Source organism: Puntigrus tetrazona, chromosome 8 (genome assembly GCF_018831695.1).
Source record: "Puntigrus tetrazona isolate hp1 chromosome 8, ASM1883169v1, whole genome shotgun sequence".
Taxonomy (NCBI): Eukaryota; Metazoa; Chordata; class Actinopteri; order Cypriniformes; family Cyprinidae; genus Puntigrus; species Puntigrus tetrazona.
Window position 1 is genome coordinate 8,211,946 of NC_056706.1, and position 21,075 is coordinate 8,233,020.

Consider the following 21,075-nt stretch of genomic DNA (forward strand, 5'->3'; position numbering starts at 1 on the left):
TATACCCTTCATTTACATAATGAGACGCAAGCGACAGGACACAAAAGCGAAAGAGAGAGACAGATGTATTGACTCTGCCAGGACGAACGGGCTAAAACGCAGATGAAACGTCTGAGTAATTCTTGGCAGAACAAGAAGCAGGGAATTGGCCGGCCCTGTAGTCCGTGCAGTGCTATCGATCACAGTCACACACTGCGGAGCGGCAGAGGGTGTGGGTGGAATACACTCTGTTCCCCGTGCTAGCTGGCTGGAAAGCGCCGCTTCCATTTTCTGCTCGCTGGCAGCTTCCTATCCCCCTCCCCAAACCTTTCGGATTCGAAGACGACGACGGCAGCAAAGCGGAAATCTCAATTAAAGCACACCCCAATAATGCCTATAGTCATTCCTTGAGAGGTGGCACACGAAATGAACCTTTTATCCAATTTACCTTTTATTTAAAGTGGAAATTTCCTTTAAGCGGAAAGGCAATTAAGTGAAATCAACTGAGCATTCAAATCTCTGTATCATGAGGGAGGAAAAAAAAGGCAAGAATGGAAAGATTACAAGGAGAATGAGAGCAGATTTACTCGGTTGCATGCGAAATCTCTGATGAATTTCGAAGGTATTAATGTGCAGAGTTCCTGTAATTTAGTTCCCCAATAGATCCTGCGTCTCGGCACCCGTCGCTTCGGCGCGGCACCCCGCAGCCGGCACCGGGGCGCAGCCTTTTCACTCGGCATTCAAAAAAAAAAAAACTATCCGGTTGCCTTCCGCCTGAAAAACAAGGAGCAGATATTTAGACAGGCTGAAAAGACTGTGGAACTGAAATTGCTAGTGTAACCCTTGAAGAGTCAACTAGAAGTTGTAACTAATGGCAGTTTGACTTACGCATCTTCCTCACTCTCTCTCTCGTCCTACAGGTTCTCCCCCATCACCATCGATAGCATGACCAGTCTAGTAGGGATGAATATCCCCGGTCACACAGGAACGGGCTGGTGCATCTTCGTCTACAACCTGTCACCGGACTCGGACGAGAGCGTCCTGTGGCAGCTCTTTGGACCGTTCGGCGCCGTCAACAACGTCAAGGTGATCCGCGACTTCAACACCAACAAGTGCAAGGGGTTCGGCTTCGTCACCATGACGAACTACGACGAAGCGGCCATGGCCATCGCCAGTCTGAATGGGTATCGGTTGGGTGACCGTGTCTTGCAAGTGTCTTTCAAGACCAACAAGACCCACAAGTCCTGAACTCCCCTCCCATCACTTGTGTAGCTCCTTACAGCTCCTCTAATACTAAAAACCCACCTCTGCCCACTCAGCTACTCAAAACAGGAACACACCCAACCAACAAACCCACAAAAAAGAACTGGATATGGCTTATAATATAACTTTGGACCTATAAGCCAATGTTGCCTAAGTATTACAAAATGACAAATTGAGAATATTCATTATTTGGAGACCCTGGAAGTGGTACAGGGATTCTGTTGTATATCTTCTTGAGTTCTCGTGGTTGTCTTTTACTTTTTTCTTTTTTTTTTCTCTGTAAACAGTAGCAAAACCAGACCGCCCTTATTTTGAAGAAGAAAATGTCCTTCTTTAGATCGAACTCTCTTGGTGTCGATTCAGGATTTTTTCTTTCTTTTTTAAATCCGGATCCACTGTCGTTAGAATAATCGCCTCCCTGGTAAGAGAACAGGAGGGGGCTCTTTTTAAAAAAAGAAGAAGAAAAAAAATCGGTGATCATTCATTCATTTGTTTTGGTGTAAATTGTTAGAGTTCCCCAAAATGAATTGACAGGGATGAGGCCATCCCTTTTCTCTAATGCAGAAGATGTTTCTAGCATAGTTTTGGTTTTGTACTGCAAACAAAACACACGTCTGTCCTCACGGGGGATTCAGGGGGAAGGGGCGAGGGAAGGGACGGGCTAGCGCTCCTGATGACACGTTGCGTCAAAAAAAAAAAAAAAAAAAAACCTACACACACACTGTTGCCAAAGAGAAAATCTCTTTGCTTGAAAATGCGTTTAGAAAAAATGAAAAAATAAAGAGAAAGAAGATCTATTTTTATAAATAATGATTAAAATAATTATTGAAGAATTTTTACAAGAATCTGGATTTGAAAAAAGAGAAAAATATTTTGACTGGCTAATTAGGGACGGGGGGAGGGGTCAGGTGCCACCTTGTCTTGTTCGTTCTGCCGTGGTACTTTTTAGGATCCAAGGTCGTTTGTTTTTCGGGGAGAACCGGATTGGCGATGGAAGAATTTTGTAGATGGAAGAATTTATCAAGGGATGCAAATTCAGGCAGGTAATTTTTCATAGCAGTAATTATTCAACAGCGATACCCAATAGGAGAGGGAGAGGGGTCTTCCCAGGCCAATCACATCTTCACAGTCAAGAGCCCAAAGCAAGGCCACTCATCGTCCACTCATTTACGTTAGACCATCCGTCTTTGGGATATAAGTAATAAAGATACACACGCGCGCGCACACACTTCTTTCTCCATTCGGACGACATATACATGGTTATGTTTAATTCGCTATGATTTTGTGATATCGCATTCGAGATGTACTTCCTTTAGCGATCAACAGTAGGTGCTATATTACATGGTTCACATATCTTAAATATCCAACTTTGTTGTTCTTCGTGTTGTTTAGAGAGAAAAAAAAGAAAATTTCGATGTTGGCATTATATTAAGCTGCTGTTTTTCTTCTTTCGTTGATGTTTATTCTTTCGAATTCGCCGTTGTCGGTCGCCATCTGGTCTGGAGAACGCCCAGATGAACAAAGTCCGCGACGACGTTCCTTTGGCTTGCTTACTTCTAGGTTATTTGCTGAGTGTACAGCGTTTGTCGAAATTCAGCGATAATTAGCTAGTTCTGTTAGTCTAGTATTTGTTTCCTCAAAGGATCTATTACGACTGTGTCTTTCTTTGTTGTGTACAAATAGATGATATATAGTCAACATTTTCTGTTCCAATATCTATATCTATCTGAGTTGTCACTGTTTTTCGTTCGGGATTGTCTTTTTTCATATGAAAACTTTATGAAGTGATGGTTCAGTTACTTAGAAAAACTCGTGAGGAATCCTGTTTAATATGTTGTCATGTCGCTTGTGAAGATAAAGAAAAAAAAACGCAAAAAAAAGAACTGAAAAATTGGATCGAGTTATTTGATTTACCGCCGCAGCAAAAGAAACCGAACAAAAAGCTTCTTGAGAAAAATCTGTATTTATTTATTGATCGATTGATTGATTGTCTCATTGATTAAATTATTTATTTATCTCGATTATTTATTTATTTACTTGTTCCTTTCTTATGTTGTCTGTGTTTTTGCGTGATTCTGGTACAGGGAGGGGGGGGTCTTTCTGAGCTAAAGGGAACAAATGACTAGGGGAGACGCTCTTCCATTAGTCCTGTGCACTGAGAAATTTTAGTACGTTTGTGCTTTGTACCAATATATCAAAATTACAATACAAAAAAATTTAAAAGTCAAAAACGATAAAAAATGTCAAGAGGGTTGGTGAGGCTCTTCCCTTATTAATAGAAACAGTTACTCGCTATGCATAACCTAGCCGATAGTTCAATTTGCTATTGCTTTTTTCTTGTCTTGTTAAACATAAATCTTTAAATCTTTTTCAATAAAGTTTAGTCTTAATAGAATGTTATAACAGTTGTTCTGGTTCAATATAACCTGTGATAAGTTTGTGTAGTTTTAAAAGCCACTTCCCGCCCTCCCTCCACACACTACCGTTGCTTTGTGATTAAACTTTATGCAAAAATGTGGGTCTGAAATGTAGTTTCTCATGGATCTCGACGACGTTCATGTCAGGCTTTGCTGCCCTAATTTGACTGATCGATATGTGTCCATTGTTTTAGTATGATTCATCGACTCATCTGAACTGTAACCTTCATCTAAACCACACCGACACTCCAGAAAAAGGAGAAAAGGATAAAAAAAAAAAAAAAAAAAAAAAAAAAAAAAAAGCATTGACTCTGATTGTACTGGTTGAACAAAAATAGCTATAGCAGATAATATTTGATAGATGACACCTGTTATATATTTTCTAAGATATAGTCTATTTTGAGAGGTAAACTTCCTGAATGGAGAGCTCGGCTCTTGCTAAGGCCGGTGTGAATGCTGGAGAACGAAAAACAAAAGTCACGTTCATGAGCAGTCTTACATTCCTCCACCTCTAATGCCATCCATCCTCCTCTGCTCCGTCTCTAAGGGGGCGGTGGCGGCGGCGGCACGGCCCTTCTCAAACCCCGCTGCGGCTGGGAGTTTGAATTATGCAACGACCCCAGTAGAATGTTGTTCTGATGTACGAACAAATTTCCTGCATTACGTCCTCCTCTTTTGGTTAATGGCATCACCCTCCGCGTGTCTGAGCGTGGATGACTGCACGGGAGAGCGTCTAGTTTGCGGGGGTGTTGGAAACGTGGGGCCGTGCCTCTATAGTGCGTGCCCGTATCGCAGTGTCTCTCCCCCTGTAGCGCCTTATAGTGGCAGCCTGCCAATAGGAACCCATCAGCCAGTAGTGTAGGAGGGAAGGCAAAGTGAGGAACAAGGCTCTTGTCATAATTCATTTTCTCCTGAAATGTGTTTGTTTACTATCTGAAAAATCTATAAATCTTTAAAGACAAAAAAAGATGAAAAAAAAAGAAAAAAAAGTTCACCGGACCAAGCTGGTCTCTCCTACTTACGTTATTACTTATCTATCGATTATTGATTATTGTTACTATGATTAATATTATTCTCATTATCCTTATTCTTATTACGAATCAAATTACTGCGATGAATGACTTCATGTTATCCTTGCTAGTTTAGGTCATTTCTGAAACTGGAAACAAAATATGGAAAAAAATACTTGCTGTAAATGTTTTTTTCTTTTTCATAAAACTGTTGTGTTTGAATTATTTGTACTTTTGAATGTTGGGACAATAAAATAAGGTGTTGAAAGCTGTGTGCTGCCATGTTGTGTTCGAGAAAAAGAGGCTTGCTCCTCGCGTAACGCAAGGTGATTTAACTAATACCCGGTAATCTTTAAAATATTCCTGGGAACTTTCATTTTCTCAAGACCCCGGAGGCACAGAATGTCACTTGAGCTGCACCTTTTTGATAAGAATTTGATCAGCTATCCCAACGAGCGTGAATGCCAACGTTATTACTCACACAAAAGTTGAGATTGGCAGAGAGGCACGGAAACATCCAGTAGGTTATTACATTAAGCATATCCTATCCCAGGCTGTAATACAAAACAGACAGATGTGATGTAGTCAGACATGAGAGCACAGCGCCCCCTGTTTCTTTTCTGGAGAATTACTGCAGCTCTCTGACCTTCAAATACTACAAAGCAGCCGTGCTTTAAAAAGACACACAGTTTTTCATTAAAAAAGCACACAGTAGAAGAATAAGGTTAAATACAATGATATTTCATATTTAAAATGATGTACGCTTACATGAGAGGAAGAGCCCAGTCTCATCAGTCTTCTAGAAAAATCTCCTGGCATCAATAAAAACAACAATAAATAGAGTTATATAGTGCTTTCTGAAAAGAACAATCAAAACAATATAATAACACACTATATTACAGACACAACACAACCTCAGAACACAGTATATACCAGAAAACATGGATGAATGAGGCCAAGAATTAAGTTTGGTGGCAAACATGATGCAGAATTTGAATAAAGCATTAAATGAACTAAAAACCCAAGAAGCATTTACAACTGCAACAAGTGTCATTCTAACTAGAAAGCATTGACAAACTTTAAGTGATGGATTCACAAAGTTAAAGAATGCTTAAAACATGTTGAAGTATAAAGGTATTATACGACTAACGGACAGATAAACAAACAGATGTTTAAGATCCCTGTACAAAGACAACATAATTAGTGCCATCACCATTTAAACAAAAAGGCATATCCACCTAACAAACACTTTTCAGAACCAGAAAAGGTTTCAATTCAGTTCAAAACCAATTTAAACGGTGGCTTCACAGAGCCTCTGCTGAAAGTTCATGTTTAAAAATTCTTAAAGTATAACATTTTAAAGCCATCACAGGCAGATAAACAAACATGTACAAATTTGTCCTTAAATCTATAAACCAAAGTCAAAGAGCATCTTATTTCCCAGAATTTCATTAACTGTGCTAAACTAAGTTTCTTTAATTCCAGTTAAACGTTCTGTGAGATATGGCCACCTCACCTCAAATTTCAGCTCAAAAAAAGGAATAAGAAGATAAAAAGTAAGCAAATTTATTGAATTCATTTATCACCCCTGAAACAAAAAGTGCAGCCCTAGCCACTGAAAAAACTACACTTGTATTGACGTATAACTGAATTCGCAATTTGCCTGTAGTGGCATTTTTAACATCAAAATGTGGCGTAGGATTCGTTAAAGCAAATTAGTATGGTAGTGGGTGCTCTGATTCACCACATGGATGGTTGGCCTCGGTTTGTGGCCTGTGGCGTTGGGTGGGCAGAGCTTAATGGTGGTCCACGTCCTTAGGGTGGGCAGGGCTCAGTGCTGAGCTGAAGGGCAAAAGGGGCGATGGGTGTGATAGAGCCATCAGGTCGTTCCAAGTCTCTTCACACCGTTAAGGATTTAATGAGGCAAAAGCCCCATGAAGGAAGAGAATCGGCATCATGAGTCATCTGCCTGCTCTTTAAAAAATTCCTCTACTACCCACAGTCTCCTAACAAAAGCAGGAGATCTAATCCGTCTGATATAGAATCTAACTGATGGGGCTCATATCTTCATTACACGACGGCTTCACCTTGTGAGGTATCTGCTGTGGAAAGACATGGCAGATGAGTAATGCACACATCCGCCGTTTGATTGCTGTCTTCCGTAAACATCTGGCATGATGCCATATGTGACAAGTTATTATGCAATGCATCTCACAATCTGACATACATTTGCTCTGAAGATAAGGAGTTATGTCATTCACCATGAAACGGAACATGAATACATTCATCAGCTAGACAGGTCCCTCTTGATATAAACATACGACAGTACACACCTGTTGAACAGGTATCTTTACACATTCACCAATGCTGAATACCTCGAGACTAGTGCAGCCAGTGACCAATATAATACTGATGTATTTTGGACATTTCAGTCACAGTAAAATTTATAGGTTCGTTTTTTTTAAATGATTATTTGCAAATAATTGCACCCAAAATAAACGTTTTCATTTAAATTTTTATTTACTGTGTTTATTTACTATGTATAAATAAATACACATACAATAAGGTTTGAAAATAACATACATAAATTGATATATTTATATTACTATATAGATATATAGTAATATAAACATATTTTTCTTAAACCTATACATGCATGTGTTTGTTTGTGTGTGTATATATATATATATATATATATATATATATATATATATATATATATATATATATACATACACTCATACATTATGTTAACAAAAACATAATCTTTTGATAGCAATAAATAACAAAATTGCCACAGATTAAATTTTCTGTATTTTGTTAGAGATGAAAAGCAGATTTAATACAAAATGTACGTGTTTTGAAAGAAATATACCTCTTCTACACACACTAATCAATATATTCACCAAAAGGGCATCTTACTCTTTAGTTGTGACTTTTTCACCCCTCTCCACGCTGAGCGCTCCATTAATTCTGCCATGAGGAAGAGCTGGGCAGCTGCAGCATTTCTGAGTTGGACAGTCTGTGGTTTGAGTTCCTCTCACAACTAGACACATATGGCCTGCTGGCTTTGCTCTCTCTGTCTTTCTGTCAGACGGCGTGTGGCCGTTCGCCTCCCTGCTAGGCTCTAGGGGCGAGAGAGAGATGACGGTTTGGGTGGCAGGGCTCCCCTCTGGCCGGGGCCCAGGATCTGGTGCCTGTTTATTAGGAGACAGACGGCATAGGTCTGCTTCACTCGCTTCATTCTTCAGTCTCAGACCAGGCGGTCCACCATTACTAGTACCACCATCCTCTGGCATGGATCTCAAACTTAATAATCTACACACACACACACATACACTCCATACCATTTGTTATAGTTTTATAGTTTCCTTAATCTGTAATAAATGTAATCTAATAAGACACTTCATGTAATTTTATAGTAAAATACTGTTAAATGTTTTTAGTATAATACTGCTACTGTTTTGAATGATTTTAGTGTTTAGTGTTACTATGACAGTGTTTTGTATTTGTGTGTATTACAACAGTAAAATGTAAAATTATGCTACACTCTCAGAAATAAAGGTACAAAAGCTGTCTCTGGGGCGGTACCTTTTCAAAAGCTACACTTTTGTACCTACTAAGTTCAAATATGTACATTTTAAGTACTACTACCTACCTTTAGGGTACCATGTGGACCCTTTAGGTACAAACATGTACCGTTTGGAAAAGGTCCCACCCTAGTGACAGCATTGTGCCAAACACCGCAAATTTTTACTGGATTTTCGAAAAATCGAAAAATAGTAGTATTTTATCCCCTTTAAATCAACACCACTAGAGGTATACTTTGGGGGGGGAGAGAAATTGTGAAATAATTTTTTATTTCACCTGCAAACCAGCTGGATGCTTGTCAGCAAGGTTCTTACAGACATTTACATTTTTTTATTCTCAAACCAGCTTAATTATTTTGGACCTCATGAGGATTAATTACACTTAAGCAATCCACCAACTAGTTGTGGTTAAGCACATCTCTAGTGTGGTGTATAGAGAGAAATATCTACCGCCGGTGGGGCCTCTTGTATTTACATTTTATGAGATCAGTATTTCTGGTAGAGCTTTAATGTGAGAATCAGCTAACCGTAAAATCAGCTTGACAAATTATTATGGAGAAAATGGAGAATGGAAGAATGAATTCTTACTTTCAGAACATCCTGAATGGATATAAAGAAACAAAAAGCAATTTTGGGTTTCTCTACAAATCTGATCAAGCCCTCTCCCTCTGTCTGATCTCACCTCAGTTTTTTTTCCCTTCCGCTCTTTATCTTTCTCTCTGCAAGAGGCTTTGCTCTGGCCAGAAACCCTCTTCACATTCTCCAAGATCAGATTTGAATATCTCTCCTCAGCACTTGCTGTTTTCCACCATCTGTCACATACAACAGTGAAGTCTCTGAGCCAAACCTCCATTCAGAGGCCCATGAATTCTCACTCTGTATTCCAAACACACACACTGCATACTGGGGCAAGACAGATAGCCAGTTCCTAAATCATTCACACACAGCCAGTCAGCACAGTTCATGGACCCAGTTGGCTCAGAGCCAACAATACACACCTGCTAGTTCTGAGACATTCAACATCAAACTTTCCTCCACTTGATGGAGGTTTGATGGCTGCATTCACACAGTCAGAGACTGACAACTATTTACCAACAGATGCAGCTCTCAAACTGTCCTGTTCTTAGTACAGCCTACTGAAGCAGTATTTTTATATAAATGAAAATCCGGAAAAGCCACTTTTAGACAGCGATAGTCATAAATCATTTCTGTTTCTACAGCGACAAAGAAAAAATAATAATAATTTGAAACTGCATCAAAATATTTAATAAAAATAAATGACAGGTTCATCTTTAGAGTAACCACCAGAGGCTAATAAAAATTTTAATATATTAATAACAATTTTATTTTCGTGATATCTGAAGGACCAGGTGAAGCCTGCAGTAATAGCTGCTGAAATAACAATATTTAAAAAATTATTTTATAATATTTTACAATATTTCAGTTTTTACTGTATTTCTGATAAGACACTTCTTTGAAAAACATCTAACTTATTATTTCAATTTTATTTATTTGTAATTTGGTGCCCAGGTTGAAAATTCCGTGACGCATATTGTCCTAAACTCATCTGACAGTCACGTTTAAACAGGCTGAATCTTTACAGAAGGTCAAAGTGAACTAGAGATCTTAGCAAAGGTATCCAAATTGCTGATGAAGCCAGTGTTGGAGAGCACAATCATTTAAAACGATCGTCCTGAAGATAAGATTTAACAAAGCTTGAAATTTTAATGTGCATTCCTTAGCTTGGGCTGTAAATGTGGCCTGTAGAGTAAAGCTGGAGATAACTCTCTCTCATACCCTGATCTTTTGTCCTACTCTGTGCAATATCCAAACTATCTCCAGAGTAATACCCACTTATATTTCTATAAGCCTTGGGATTTTATAGACGAATGAAAGAAAAAATATATCTTCCGTGCTCAATCGTGATATCAGGGTCTTTGATCCAAACAGGGACATTTCTTTCTTTATGTTCACAAATGTGCAGGATTGAAGTAAAAGATGGGATATGTGTTGTGAGCAAGCAGATACGTACACATCTGCACGCACACGTGCACACAGCCCTGCTCCACTTGTTCGTGGGTTTCACACCTGTCAACACTGCTAGTCCAGCCCTGAATCCTCCGTCTCAACTGAGAGTACCATGAATGGGAGACCTGTTGGTGAGGTCCAAATATGGCATCAGCTGTCTAAAGTTGCTGCAGGCAAAACATCCAAGAGAAACCCAGGGGCAATGATTAAATAAAGAACGGACCCTGCTGTAAATATCAGAGAAGCCTACAGGTACACACACACATGCACACAGAGTCCTGTATCCTGACGCTGTCTGTGGCCAGCCTAAGGGGAACCAATCATCAGCCAGCTTGCAGAGCACTGAATTAGTCGTATGTCAGTCACAAAAGGACTTTAGTTTGGCCTGTAATCCACAATGAGAAAAAAAGCAACTGAATACATTTTTTTTTCCAAACTATGGATGTCAGTGTATACCATCGACTGTTTGCTTCTCAAATTTCTTTAAAATATCTTCTTTGTGTTAAACAGATGAAAAAAATCCAATAGGCGTGGAACAATTTGAGCGTGAGTAAATTATGAGTAATTTTCATTTTTGGCTAAAATATCTCTTTAAAGGGCACCTATCATGTCACTGTTTCATGTTGTTTGAACATAAACGTGTTGGCAGTGTATACACAACAACCTTATAATAATAAAAATCCACCGGTCCATTTTTACGGTCTATTTTTATTTTAATCCTCATAAATCATAAGCAGTGTCTTAGAACAACCCTTTGTAGAATCTGTTAAATGCGTCGTCAGATTTTACAGGCCCCGCCCACAAATGTTGACGCATTTAAAAGCAGCAAGTAAGAATTGGTGTATTGTTAGAGCTAGAGAAATGAGTCATTTTCTGTTTTTATTTTATTGTTTGGTTCATATAGTCAGCAGTACTGTATATTACGCTGCTATCACTAAATACAAAGATCTAATGTAAACATCCAAATTCTTTTGTTTACCGTTTACCTCCACAGACTTAAGAGAAATGTTTTTGTCTTTAGCATAAAATTGTGTGTGTTTGATAGTTTAGGCATGAAAGACATGAAAGAGTCCTCTCATGCCATGTAACAGACGCTTTTTTGCACATGCGTTGAATATGTGCGTTCAGAAAACCTTATAATCTATTATAAACTTTAAAATGCATGATTTCAACACGCTAGACTTGATAATCTAGGTTTTGAGCTGTAAAGGCAGACCTATTCTGGAAAAGAGGGAGGGGACTAAATTATATAATAAATGATCTTTGGGGTATTTTGAATTAAAACTTCACAGTTACATTCTAGGACCACCTGAGACTAATATTAAAATCTTGTAAAATAGATGCCCTTTAACATTTTATTGAAAATAAAAATTTTTACATTTAACATTTTGGTCACTACATAATGCCAATATTTTCATTTGTGTTACTAAATTATTTGAGTTAATTATGACTTCTTTACAGTGTTTTCAAATAAAATGAATAAAGAATGAGTAGTTGTGTCCAAACTTTGGACTCGCCTTTTAAGTGGGACATACAACCGACAGCTTCTCTCACCTGTTGAGAAACCTGTTCTCTCCTGCTGTCACTACTGTCTGTCCTCCATGCATCACTTCACTTCTGGGTCAACATCAGCACACCTCCCACTCGCCTCCAATCAAACACAAGCAAACACACATCTAACACCATTACAGTTAAGTTGTTCTTCAGGTGTGCTTGAAGCCGGTCAAGTGCACAGAATAGTCCCTGTGGTCTACACTAAGTAAAGAACTAAAGGAATAGCTCACCCAAAAATGAAAATGTGCTGAAAATGTACTCGCCCTTCATGTAATCCAAGCAGCAGATGAGCAATTTCTTCAGTTCTGGAGAAATTTAGCATTGCATCACTTGGATCCTTTGCAGTGAATGGGTGCCGTCAATATAAAAGTTCCAATAGCTGATCCAAATGAATTCAATCCATTAACTGACATCTTGTGAAGTGAAAAGCTGTGTAATTGTGCTAAACAAATCTCTCAGACATTTCAAAGTGTTGCTTATGGTTATTCATGATGTTGCTTTCTAAAGGTAAAAAGTCATCTCATCTGAATCAGAAGAGAAATATGCACAGATCAAGCACCATTTATGAGCGAAAGGTTGTATAAATCATCATTAGTTACATCAACAAAAAGTTTTGTCACTAATTACTCACCCTTTCCAAACCCGCAAGACCTTTGTTCATCTTCAGAACACTGCTATCGGACCCTTCATAGACAGCAATACAACTGGTCCAGAAACATAATGTTAGTAAATACATCTGTAAAACAGTCCATGTGACATCAGTGGCTCAACTTCAATTTTGCGATTTCCGCCATTTTGGAGATTACCTAAGAATGTTTTTGATGTAATCTGTGTTGTTTACTTTTAGGGGGAAAGGGCACACATGAATGAAATGAGTGTTGTTTGCGCTTAAGGGAAAGCGAGTGTATGCATTGTGATAGTCTTTGTTTTCTTTGAAAACAAAAAGTGTCTCTAGTTGAGTCGCAAAACTGAAGTTGATGTCACGTGGACTGTTTTTACTTTATGGGAACATTTCAGTTGTGTTGCTGTCTATGGAGAGTGAATAATTAATTACAGAATTTTCATTTTGGGGTGAACTAACCCTTTAACAAATAGCATAAAACGTTCTTCATGACTAAAATCCATATTAAAGTCATACAAGTTCCCTCAAACAGTGTCATAAGCTACAAAATCTCAGAAGAAAACTCTTCCACTCACTAGTGAAAGCTCTGAGCTTACTATAAACACCTTGTAGAGTTTCTGCCGCATTCAGTGCCCCGTGAGCACCGCAGAGGTGTCAGGATATATTCGGATGTATTTAATAGCAGAGGTGGGTGGTTGATGAAGTGGTGGCCATTTTAAGAGATCAGGCCAGAACATTGGTGTGAACAAGCCACTCGTGTTTATGAAAAAAGAGAACGAGAGCAGGCGGAAACCTCCGGTCAGCCCCATCATAAGCTCTCGGCTGCCGCTCCATAGGCGAGTGGCCCATGCTCCAGTGCTTTTAAAACACTCTACCCGAGTCGGGCTGAAGAGGGCCGGGCAGACACGTGGCTCTCTAGCTGCTGTATTTACAATCAGCTCTCGTTAGCTTTGCACACCAGCTCTCTCTCTATCTCACTACCTCTCAGCCTGCCGGTCAATTATAATCAAATTGAACGAGCGGCTGAGGAGAGAGTTCAAATCTTGACCCCTTCTGTAGCACTGCCCGGAATCTTGATACGGGTGCCGGATTAAGAACACTACATGCATTGCTGAACAAGAGGATAGTTCATAGGACGGCGGCATAGAGCAGTGCTTTTCAACTGGTGGGTCGTGACCTACAAATGGGTCACAGGTCTGTTCTGATAGGGTCAGCGGGGGGAAAACAATGGTAAATTAAAATAATAAATACTAATCATACAAAATAATCAGGCCTAGCTAGTTTTCAGTCTATTCCATGTCTAATACAGTTCAGTTGATTCTATGGTTTGCTTAAGATTACATTTAACAGTTATATTGAATGAGGAGACTTTTTAAGATTAACTAATGTATGCATTATTTTGATCAAAAGTGACAATAAAAGATATGTCTTTAATAAAAGTCATGTTACAAATGATTGCTATAAAAATACTGCTCTTTTATATGTAAACAGTAGGCATGTTTTCAGCATGAACAATGAGTAATATATATTAATATATATTTCTGTGACACACAGTATACAAGTTATAACATAAGAGGAATACATTAAAATATAAAAATGTTACAATATTGCTGTTTTTAATTCTTAAACAAATAAATACAGCCACTTTAAAAAAAAAATTATTGTTGTGATTATATATTGCAACTTAAAATTCAACATTAGATAAATGATAATGTGTTGTTTCAGCTTATAAATAAATAGGACAATTGATTAGTTAAGTTGAACTGAATAGTCATATCAAATCATGAACACACAATATATTTAAAAAATAAAACTGTAAATTTTCTTTATTTTTTGCATATTGTTGTGCATATGTAGTTAACGGCAAAGTTAATGAATTTATATGTTTGACTTACAAAAAAATAAATAAATTGTTACAGTTTTGGGTTGCCAAGAAAGCACCAAAAACCAACTGAGAAGCATTGCCATAGAGTATCTGCCCCCCCCAAAAAAACACAATCTCATAATATTGCAGTGTAAATACAGGGTTTCATCAACCGTCAACTACACAAGCGTGATGCCGAAAACATCTGGAGCATTCACGAAACACATTTCAGCACACTCTTAAACGCATTCTGGCATACACAGAGCTAATTTCCTTTGGAACGACATCATCCCGGTGCCGAATCATTCAGAACCCTGTACAGCTGGAGGGCCGAGCTGGTATTGACGTGGCTGCTGTTACTTACAAAAGAAAACGCTTCTCTTGCATTCAGAGGAGCATCAGGCTCCTGTGCCGTTAACGCTGAGCACCGAGCATCTCATTCAGACCTTCACTTCAGCTCATGCCTTGCAAATGTAATCAAGATCCATTCGCTCTCTCGCTCGCTACTTCCTGCGCATATACAGACACATACGTGCAGAATCCAGCAGCCGATATATCATCACGCAGCAGTCGCCTTCGCAAGACAAATGGAGGAGCACACACACCTATAAAGAAGTGTGTTAAAATAAGAGGAATGTGACTTTACGCTTGAGAGAGAAGAGTCGGTGTAAGGAACAAGCTCTAAAAAAAGGAGATTTTTAGTTTTTTTTCTTTTTAATGGTTACCTCAGTATCCCTGAATATGGAAGGCATTTGGATCCAGTTCACACATGCACAGCTCCCCGTTTTACATGCATGCACACAAACACACACACCCTCCTTTACAAATGGCAGGTGGAATTCTGCATGCATGGCTGGGCCTCTTGGCTGCAGCAGCGGTTGCTAGGCGACAGCAGAGGGGAGCTGACATTAGGAAAAGCAAATTGACCACAGGAGGGCTAATCTAGCATGAAACAGCATCTGGCCAGCCACTCTCCATCACTGGGCCCCTGTCGGGGGGGACACACCCTGCTACCCCAGAATGCTAAAGCCTCTGCCGGAGAACAGTCAAAGAGTCCTTCCATACCACGTGATCTGAAACCATACTGGGTCAGGCGTCGACTCGCCATTGCTAGACAGAGCCTTTCTGGACCAGCAATTCTCAGACCCAGATGATTTGAGTTTACAGTTTGTTGCTTCAAGCTGTGCAGCACAGCTGATATGAGTCTGAATCTGTTGTGGCTGGCAGTGGAGCGCGGTCACATTCTGATCGCGCGTCTGTATGTGTATTAGGGTTACAGACAGCATTTACCGCAGTGCGATACAATCATTTTGCAAATTCTGCTATCTGTTGTGGACAACAATGTGCTGCTGAGCACAGTTTGGCAGTACAAGCGTTATGCGTAGGACTCGTTCAATGTGTATTTTGACAGAACAACTGTTTCATTCTGTTATTTATTTTATAAATCAAAACCAGATGGGCTGTTTGAAAAAACTGACACGTGAATGGTTTCTGTATACTGGGGGATACACACATTCGGGTCCTTATGTGACCTCATAAGGCAGTATGTGACCTCAAGTTAAATATTCATATCTTCCAGATGAAATCGGCCGATTGATTGATACAGTGCACACTGCAAAACTGAAAGCAATATTTTCAATGTCAAAATAATTTTAAGTTTTGAAAAACTTCAGTAAATTAATCATTTTTTTGGGTTCCTTTATTTTGGTTTTAAGTAAATTGCAGATTATCATCTAAGCTCAACAAGTATGAAATATGGGGAAAGAACATTTTAACCAAATTGCTACATGTGTTCTCAGAATAATTTACTGAACCCAACATTTGTTATTTCCTTCATTAGACAGGAATTCAGTTATCTCATTTTTTTCAGTTATTGAATCTATTAGCAGCCATGTTATATAAATGTATAAAGTATTGAAACATTCTTCCAACATTTACACTTTTGCCCTATTTGACCTCAATCAGTATTTGTCTCTGTTCTGCACATATTTACACCACTTCTCAACACCTAAGTTAACACCAAGCCCCCCATTAACATTCCTTTGCTACGTTTTTTTAATTTGTTACATTCACATTTTTGCCTTTTCACCAAATAGCCTTAACTAATTAAAAACTATCCCTTTCAAAGATTAAAATAATTCCAAGCAAATAATTAACTTAGCATTATGTACAGTACACACACATAAAAAATGAATTTTGATATATTGATATTCTGATTATATATGTAAAATTATGCATTTACAAATGAACTGTAGGACATGACATTATAATGTTTTGATAAATCAAGCGTAACACTTATAGATAAAATGTAATCTGTTTTCAAGTTGGTGCTTAAAAATAAAACACAGAAACAGAAGTCAGACAATGTGTATTTTATGCCTATTAAATCTTAAAAATCGTGATTTTTGCTTTATTTACTCATTTTATTCACAGAAATCATTGCAGTGTCCTTGACAGTACTTTATATGTACATTTATGAATATTAATTTATTTATTGGTATATTCTGAGAAAAGGGTGTCTCACATTCACACTTTCAAAACCAACTGCAAAAGAACTTTTACCATTGTGTTACATTTAAATCAGAATAATTGTTCAATGCATAGCCAAATGTTTTCAAAACGTACATCCCTTATATAACTAATGCAGTAAGTGACAGCTCCATGAACTGGCCTGAAACACTTGCCATTTCTCACAGTTAAAAACAAAACTGACACAAAATATAACACAATATAAGTCATTCAAAATATAATGAAAACTATATTTGTGTATGCAACTATATATGCGTGTACACTAACAGATAGATTAGTTCGTGATTTCCAAAAGCGTGTTTGCCATCCACCTTTTTTGTTACAAGTGATTATTGGTGCAGTAAGAGCACGTGTGTGTGTATGTGTGTGTGTGTGTGTGTGTGTGTGTGTGTGTGTGGGGGTGAGCGGCTAAGGACTGCACTCTGAGCCACAGAGCTCACACAGTTCATAGACAGAGAGAGAAAGAGAGAAAGAGAAAGGGAGGAAAGGCAGTCATGAGAACTGGCTCTAATGAGGGACTAGCTCTACCTCCATGACAAAACAACTCACTGTAATGATGTAGTGGGCTTCCCTGGCTGCTGCCTCTGGGTAGGGGGTCTCCTTCCAGTCAACACACAGCCTGGATAATCACAGGTCATCACACCAACGCCCCACAGCCTAACAAAGCTCCCCAATCAGCCTCCCATTACCTCTATTAAAGGCCTTCTATAATAACATTAGACAACGACTCTGAGTCTTATCTGCTCAGCTTTGCATATCCAATAATTACAGCACGGGCAGGATTCCACAGGGGGGTAGAAATGGCAGGAATGCTTTAAGGGTACTCTTAGGTCAGAAGGGTTACATAATCTATATATTTTGTTACCAGCACAATGCAAAGTGCAAACTCTGGCATATACAGTAGCTAAAGTGACATTTACTAGGCTTAAGTATTCTTAAGTAGCCAAACACTGCTGCTCATTCTGACCTATTTAGAAAAGAAACAGACTGTTTAACCAACATTAAAAGCCATGAACCTTTGGTAAGCGCTTATTGTAATAGGCTGGTAGCATTTTTGACATTAATGTTACCTGTAATTTGCCCAGGGAACAATCATCTACAATACTTACATTAGCCAACTAACCCCTTCCCGATTAACAGATATTAGAGTGGAAATAACATGATTTTAAAAGATTTTAGTAGACCTAAACTACAAAGCAGAATACTTTTTAACTTTTAATAACATATTTGTGAACTGCTATTTTTCATTTCATCAAAAAAGTAACATTATTTTTAATGCAAAATAAATAACTCTTGGGGGCAAATAAAGCTGCTTAGTTTACAGTTATAAAACTTAAAAGAGAACATTTTTCAAGACATGAACTTAAACATATCTCCAAGTTTACATGGTTGAATCAAAGAGCTGTTGTAAGTTGTTTTTTTTTTTTTACCAGTTTTGGGTATGTCTGCATGTCATTTATGTTTCATATCAAAAGTGTTGTCATATAATGTTAACCAAAGATCTTATTTCTTTAAAAAAAAAAACCTATTCTAAAAATCCTGATGGAGCTAATGGTGAATTAGTAAAACCAGATTCTGTTAGAGGCTTCTGTTTCTGCCCAAAGCACATTATTCCGTTCAAGGCCACAACTACTACATTGCATCAACAACTTTAATGAAACTGTGAGCTGAAATAAGGTGAATCTGCCAGACTGGAGCTCTTAGAGCAACAACACATCGATACAAGAACAGGACTCACCCCTGCCTTCAGAGGACATAGTGGATCTTGATCCAAACCCAGATCGGGAGCAATGGGCTCGTCTCACATTCTGAGGTTTTTTTGTGCTGCAAATTTCTAGTAATGAATAGTTATGAAGCACTATTTGCTGAGCCTTGAAAATGTGTTTGGTGAAATTGATTTCATTTACATTGCATTTATTAATTTAGCATAAGTGAATTAATGTAAACGAAATCAAAATCTAACGCATGAATAACAATCATAACATAAATATTAAATATGTATTTTATTAATGGCATATACTAGAAATAAAAATGTTTATATGCATTTGTTAGTTTAGACAGGAAAGATTAAATCGCTTAAAAGCAGAGAGAATGAGCCTTGAGAGAGAATTTGATTTCATACTAACGTATTCGCATGTAATCCTCATATTTTCATATTGCAAAACTCTGTGATATTAGGCAGCATATGACCAAGCTGCAGAGACGGAAAAGACTAAAAATTGAAGTTTATGTTTTAAATGATTTTCATTGGTCTTTGACCACTTCTGCAATTTCCATAATATATTCTTGTACAAAGTCCTCAATTTACAGCAATTACTGTCGTTTGACAATTTTTCCTATGCCTTCATTACAAAAGACATCCTTTAGACGATATTCAAATCATATCTGATTTAATTAAGCTGTCTCACATGCGCATCAGATTATTACATTTAAATCACAGATAACTTATTCTCTGCATGATGTATTAAGTTGTTTTTATGCCTTGCTGACAGTTTTCCATTGTTCTCATATCAAAAACAATGGCAAATTAATGTCAATCACAATTTACCTTTCAAGGGTTTAGTTAATTGAAATACTGGAAACAAAATGTAAATCTTTTGTCTATTATGCAGAGAAAAGTTCTTTGTCTTTCCACAGTAAACTCCTTTATCCTTTTGAAGTTCTCCAAACAATGGCAGACAGAGAGAAAAGCAGGAACGGAAAAGTGTTAAAGGAATAGTTCAGCCAAAAACAAAAATTCTGTCATCATTTAATCATTCCAATGCTCTTTTGAAATCTGTGCTGGTCAGTCTTTTCCATAAAATTACAATGGCTAAAAACTGAATGTTTCAAACTACAAAAGGACCAGAAATGCATCATAAGAATTCATAAAAAAAATCTATTCTATTTCGTTCGTCATTCTCAGAAATAAAAGCTGTCACTGGGGCGGTACCTTCCCAAAAGTACATGTTTATACCTAAGGAGTCCATTTTGGTACCTAAAAGGTACATATTAGTACTTAAAGTGTACATATTTGAACCTAATAGGTACAAAATTGTACCTTTTGAAAGGTTAGCGTCCAAGTGACAGCTTTTGTACCTTTATTTCTGAGAACAAGGGGTCAGCAAATGATTATACAATTTTAATTTTAGGCTGAAGCATCCATGTAATGATAAGATGGTCCGACTTTCCAAGAGTCTGCGGGCAATATCCTTTATCATAACAGGTATTAAGACTATACTCTTGAGCTCTCAGCTTTCCATTCATTAACCTGTGGCACCCATCTGAGAATCCAAGAGGACGCAGAGCTCCCCTTAACTGAGCAAACAGGTGAGTCATTCTCTCTTCGTCAGACTCATGTGATGCTCACACTCAAATCCCATTCACCTGCGTGCAAATTTTGCCAGACGTTCTACGTATCTGTTACTGTCGTGGCGACAGAACATCGCTTTTCATTCTCCACTCATTGAACGCCATGTAGCTTGACCTTGCTAATGCCAGGCTTGTAGGGGAATCACTACACAGCTTGTTACTAAAGCATTTGGTCTCATTAAACACACACTAATTAATGATTAACATCAAATCATGTTTGAAGGCCATGTTCTAATCCCTTGAGGGGACTGAGAAGGCTGTGCAACATTCTGAAATATCTCTTCAAAAAAAAAAAAAAAAACCCATCACACAGAAATGGAAAGTCGAGCTTCAGAAATCTCATGAAAATTCGTAAATAAACTCTTGAGACTAAACTTAAGCACTATTTGGAAGGAATTTGATATCTAAATCATTTATGAGTTACAGTTTTATCACAGGATGTCACAGAAGATTGAATGCTCAATGCACACCTCACAAAACCTAAAACATGTGTAATGTATGTAAAATGGTTATTTATACTGTATAATGAAGAGAAGCAACTGAGTAAGATGAAGATCATACCAGTCGAGGCTACTCCAGTGAATGTTCCGTTTCCATGATCGGACTCCTTATTGATTCCCTTTTAATTCGAATGGGATCCCTAGAACTGAAACAACAAATTTTTACTCAGAGAATTGGCAAAAAATAACATTTCGATCTATAAAAAAGGGTCAAAACATAAAAAACATGTAAAAAAGTATAAAAACATAGTTTTGCTTGTATAAAATAGAAAATTAATTTAGTAAGTAAATAAATATATAAACTTAAATAAATACAAAATAATAATAATAATAATAATAAATAATAATAATAATAATAATAATAATAA

At 37.8% G+C, this 21,075-nt stretch overlaps 1 protein-coding gene and 1 long non-coding RNA gene across 11 annotated transcripts in view; one reads left to right on the plus strand and one right to left on the minus strand.

Annotated features, from left to right (window-relative positions):
- The window catches only part of elavl4 (ELAV like neuron-specific RNA binding protein 4), a 74,009-nt gene extending 69,072 nt beyond the window's left edge, over positions 1–4,937 (plus strand). For all 10 annotated transcript variants that reach the window (XM_043247149.1, XM_043247148.1, XM_043247150.1 and 7 more), the window contains one exon: positions 900–4,937. In XM_043247149.1, coding sequence (XP_043103084.1) covers positions 900–1,227 — 328 coding nt within the window. In that variant the 3' untranslated portion in view covers positions 1,228–4,937. The remainder of the gene's footprint in view (positions 1–899) is intronic.
- A 136-nt stretch (positions 4,938–5,073) lies between these two features.
- Positions 5,074–20,829, minus strand: LOC122350139. The gene is made up of 3 exons (XR_006251572.1): positions 20,769–20,829; positions 5,438–5,481; positions 5,074–5,223 (listed from the first exon to the last, which is right to left on the minus strand). It is a non-coding gene; the product is annotated as an uncharacterized LOC122350139 (long non-coding RNA).
- Between the last annotated feature and the right edge of the window lie 246 nt (positions 20,830–21,075).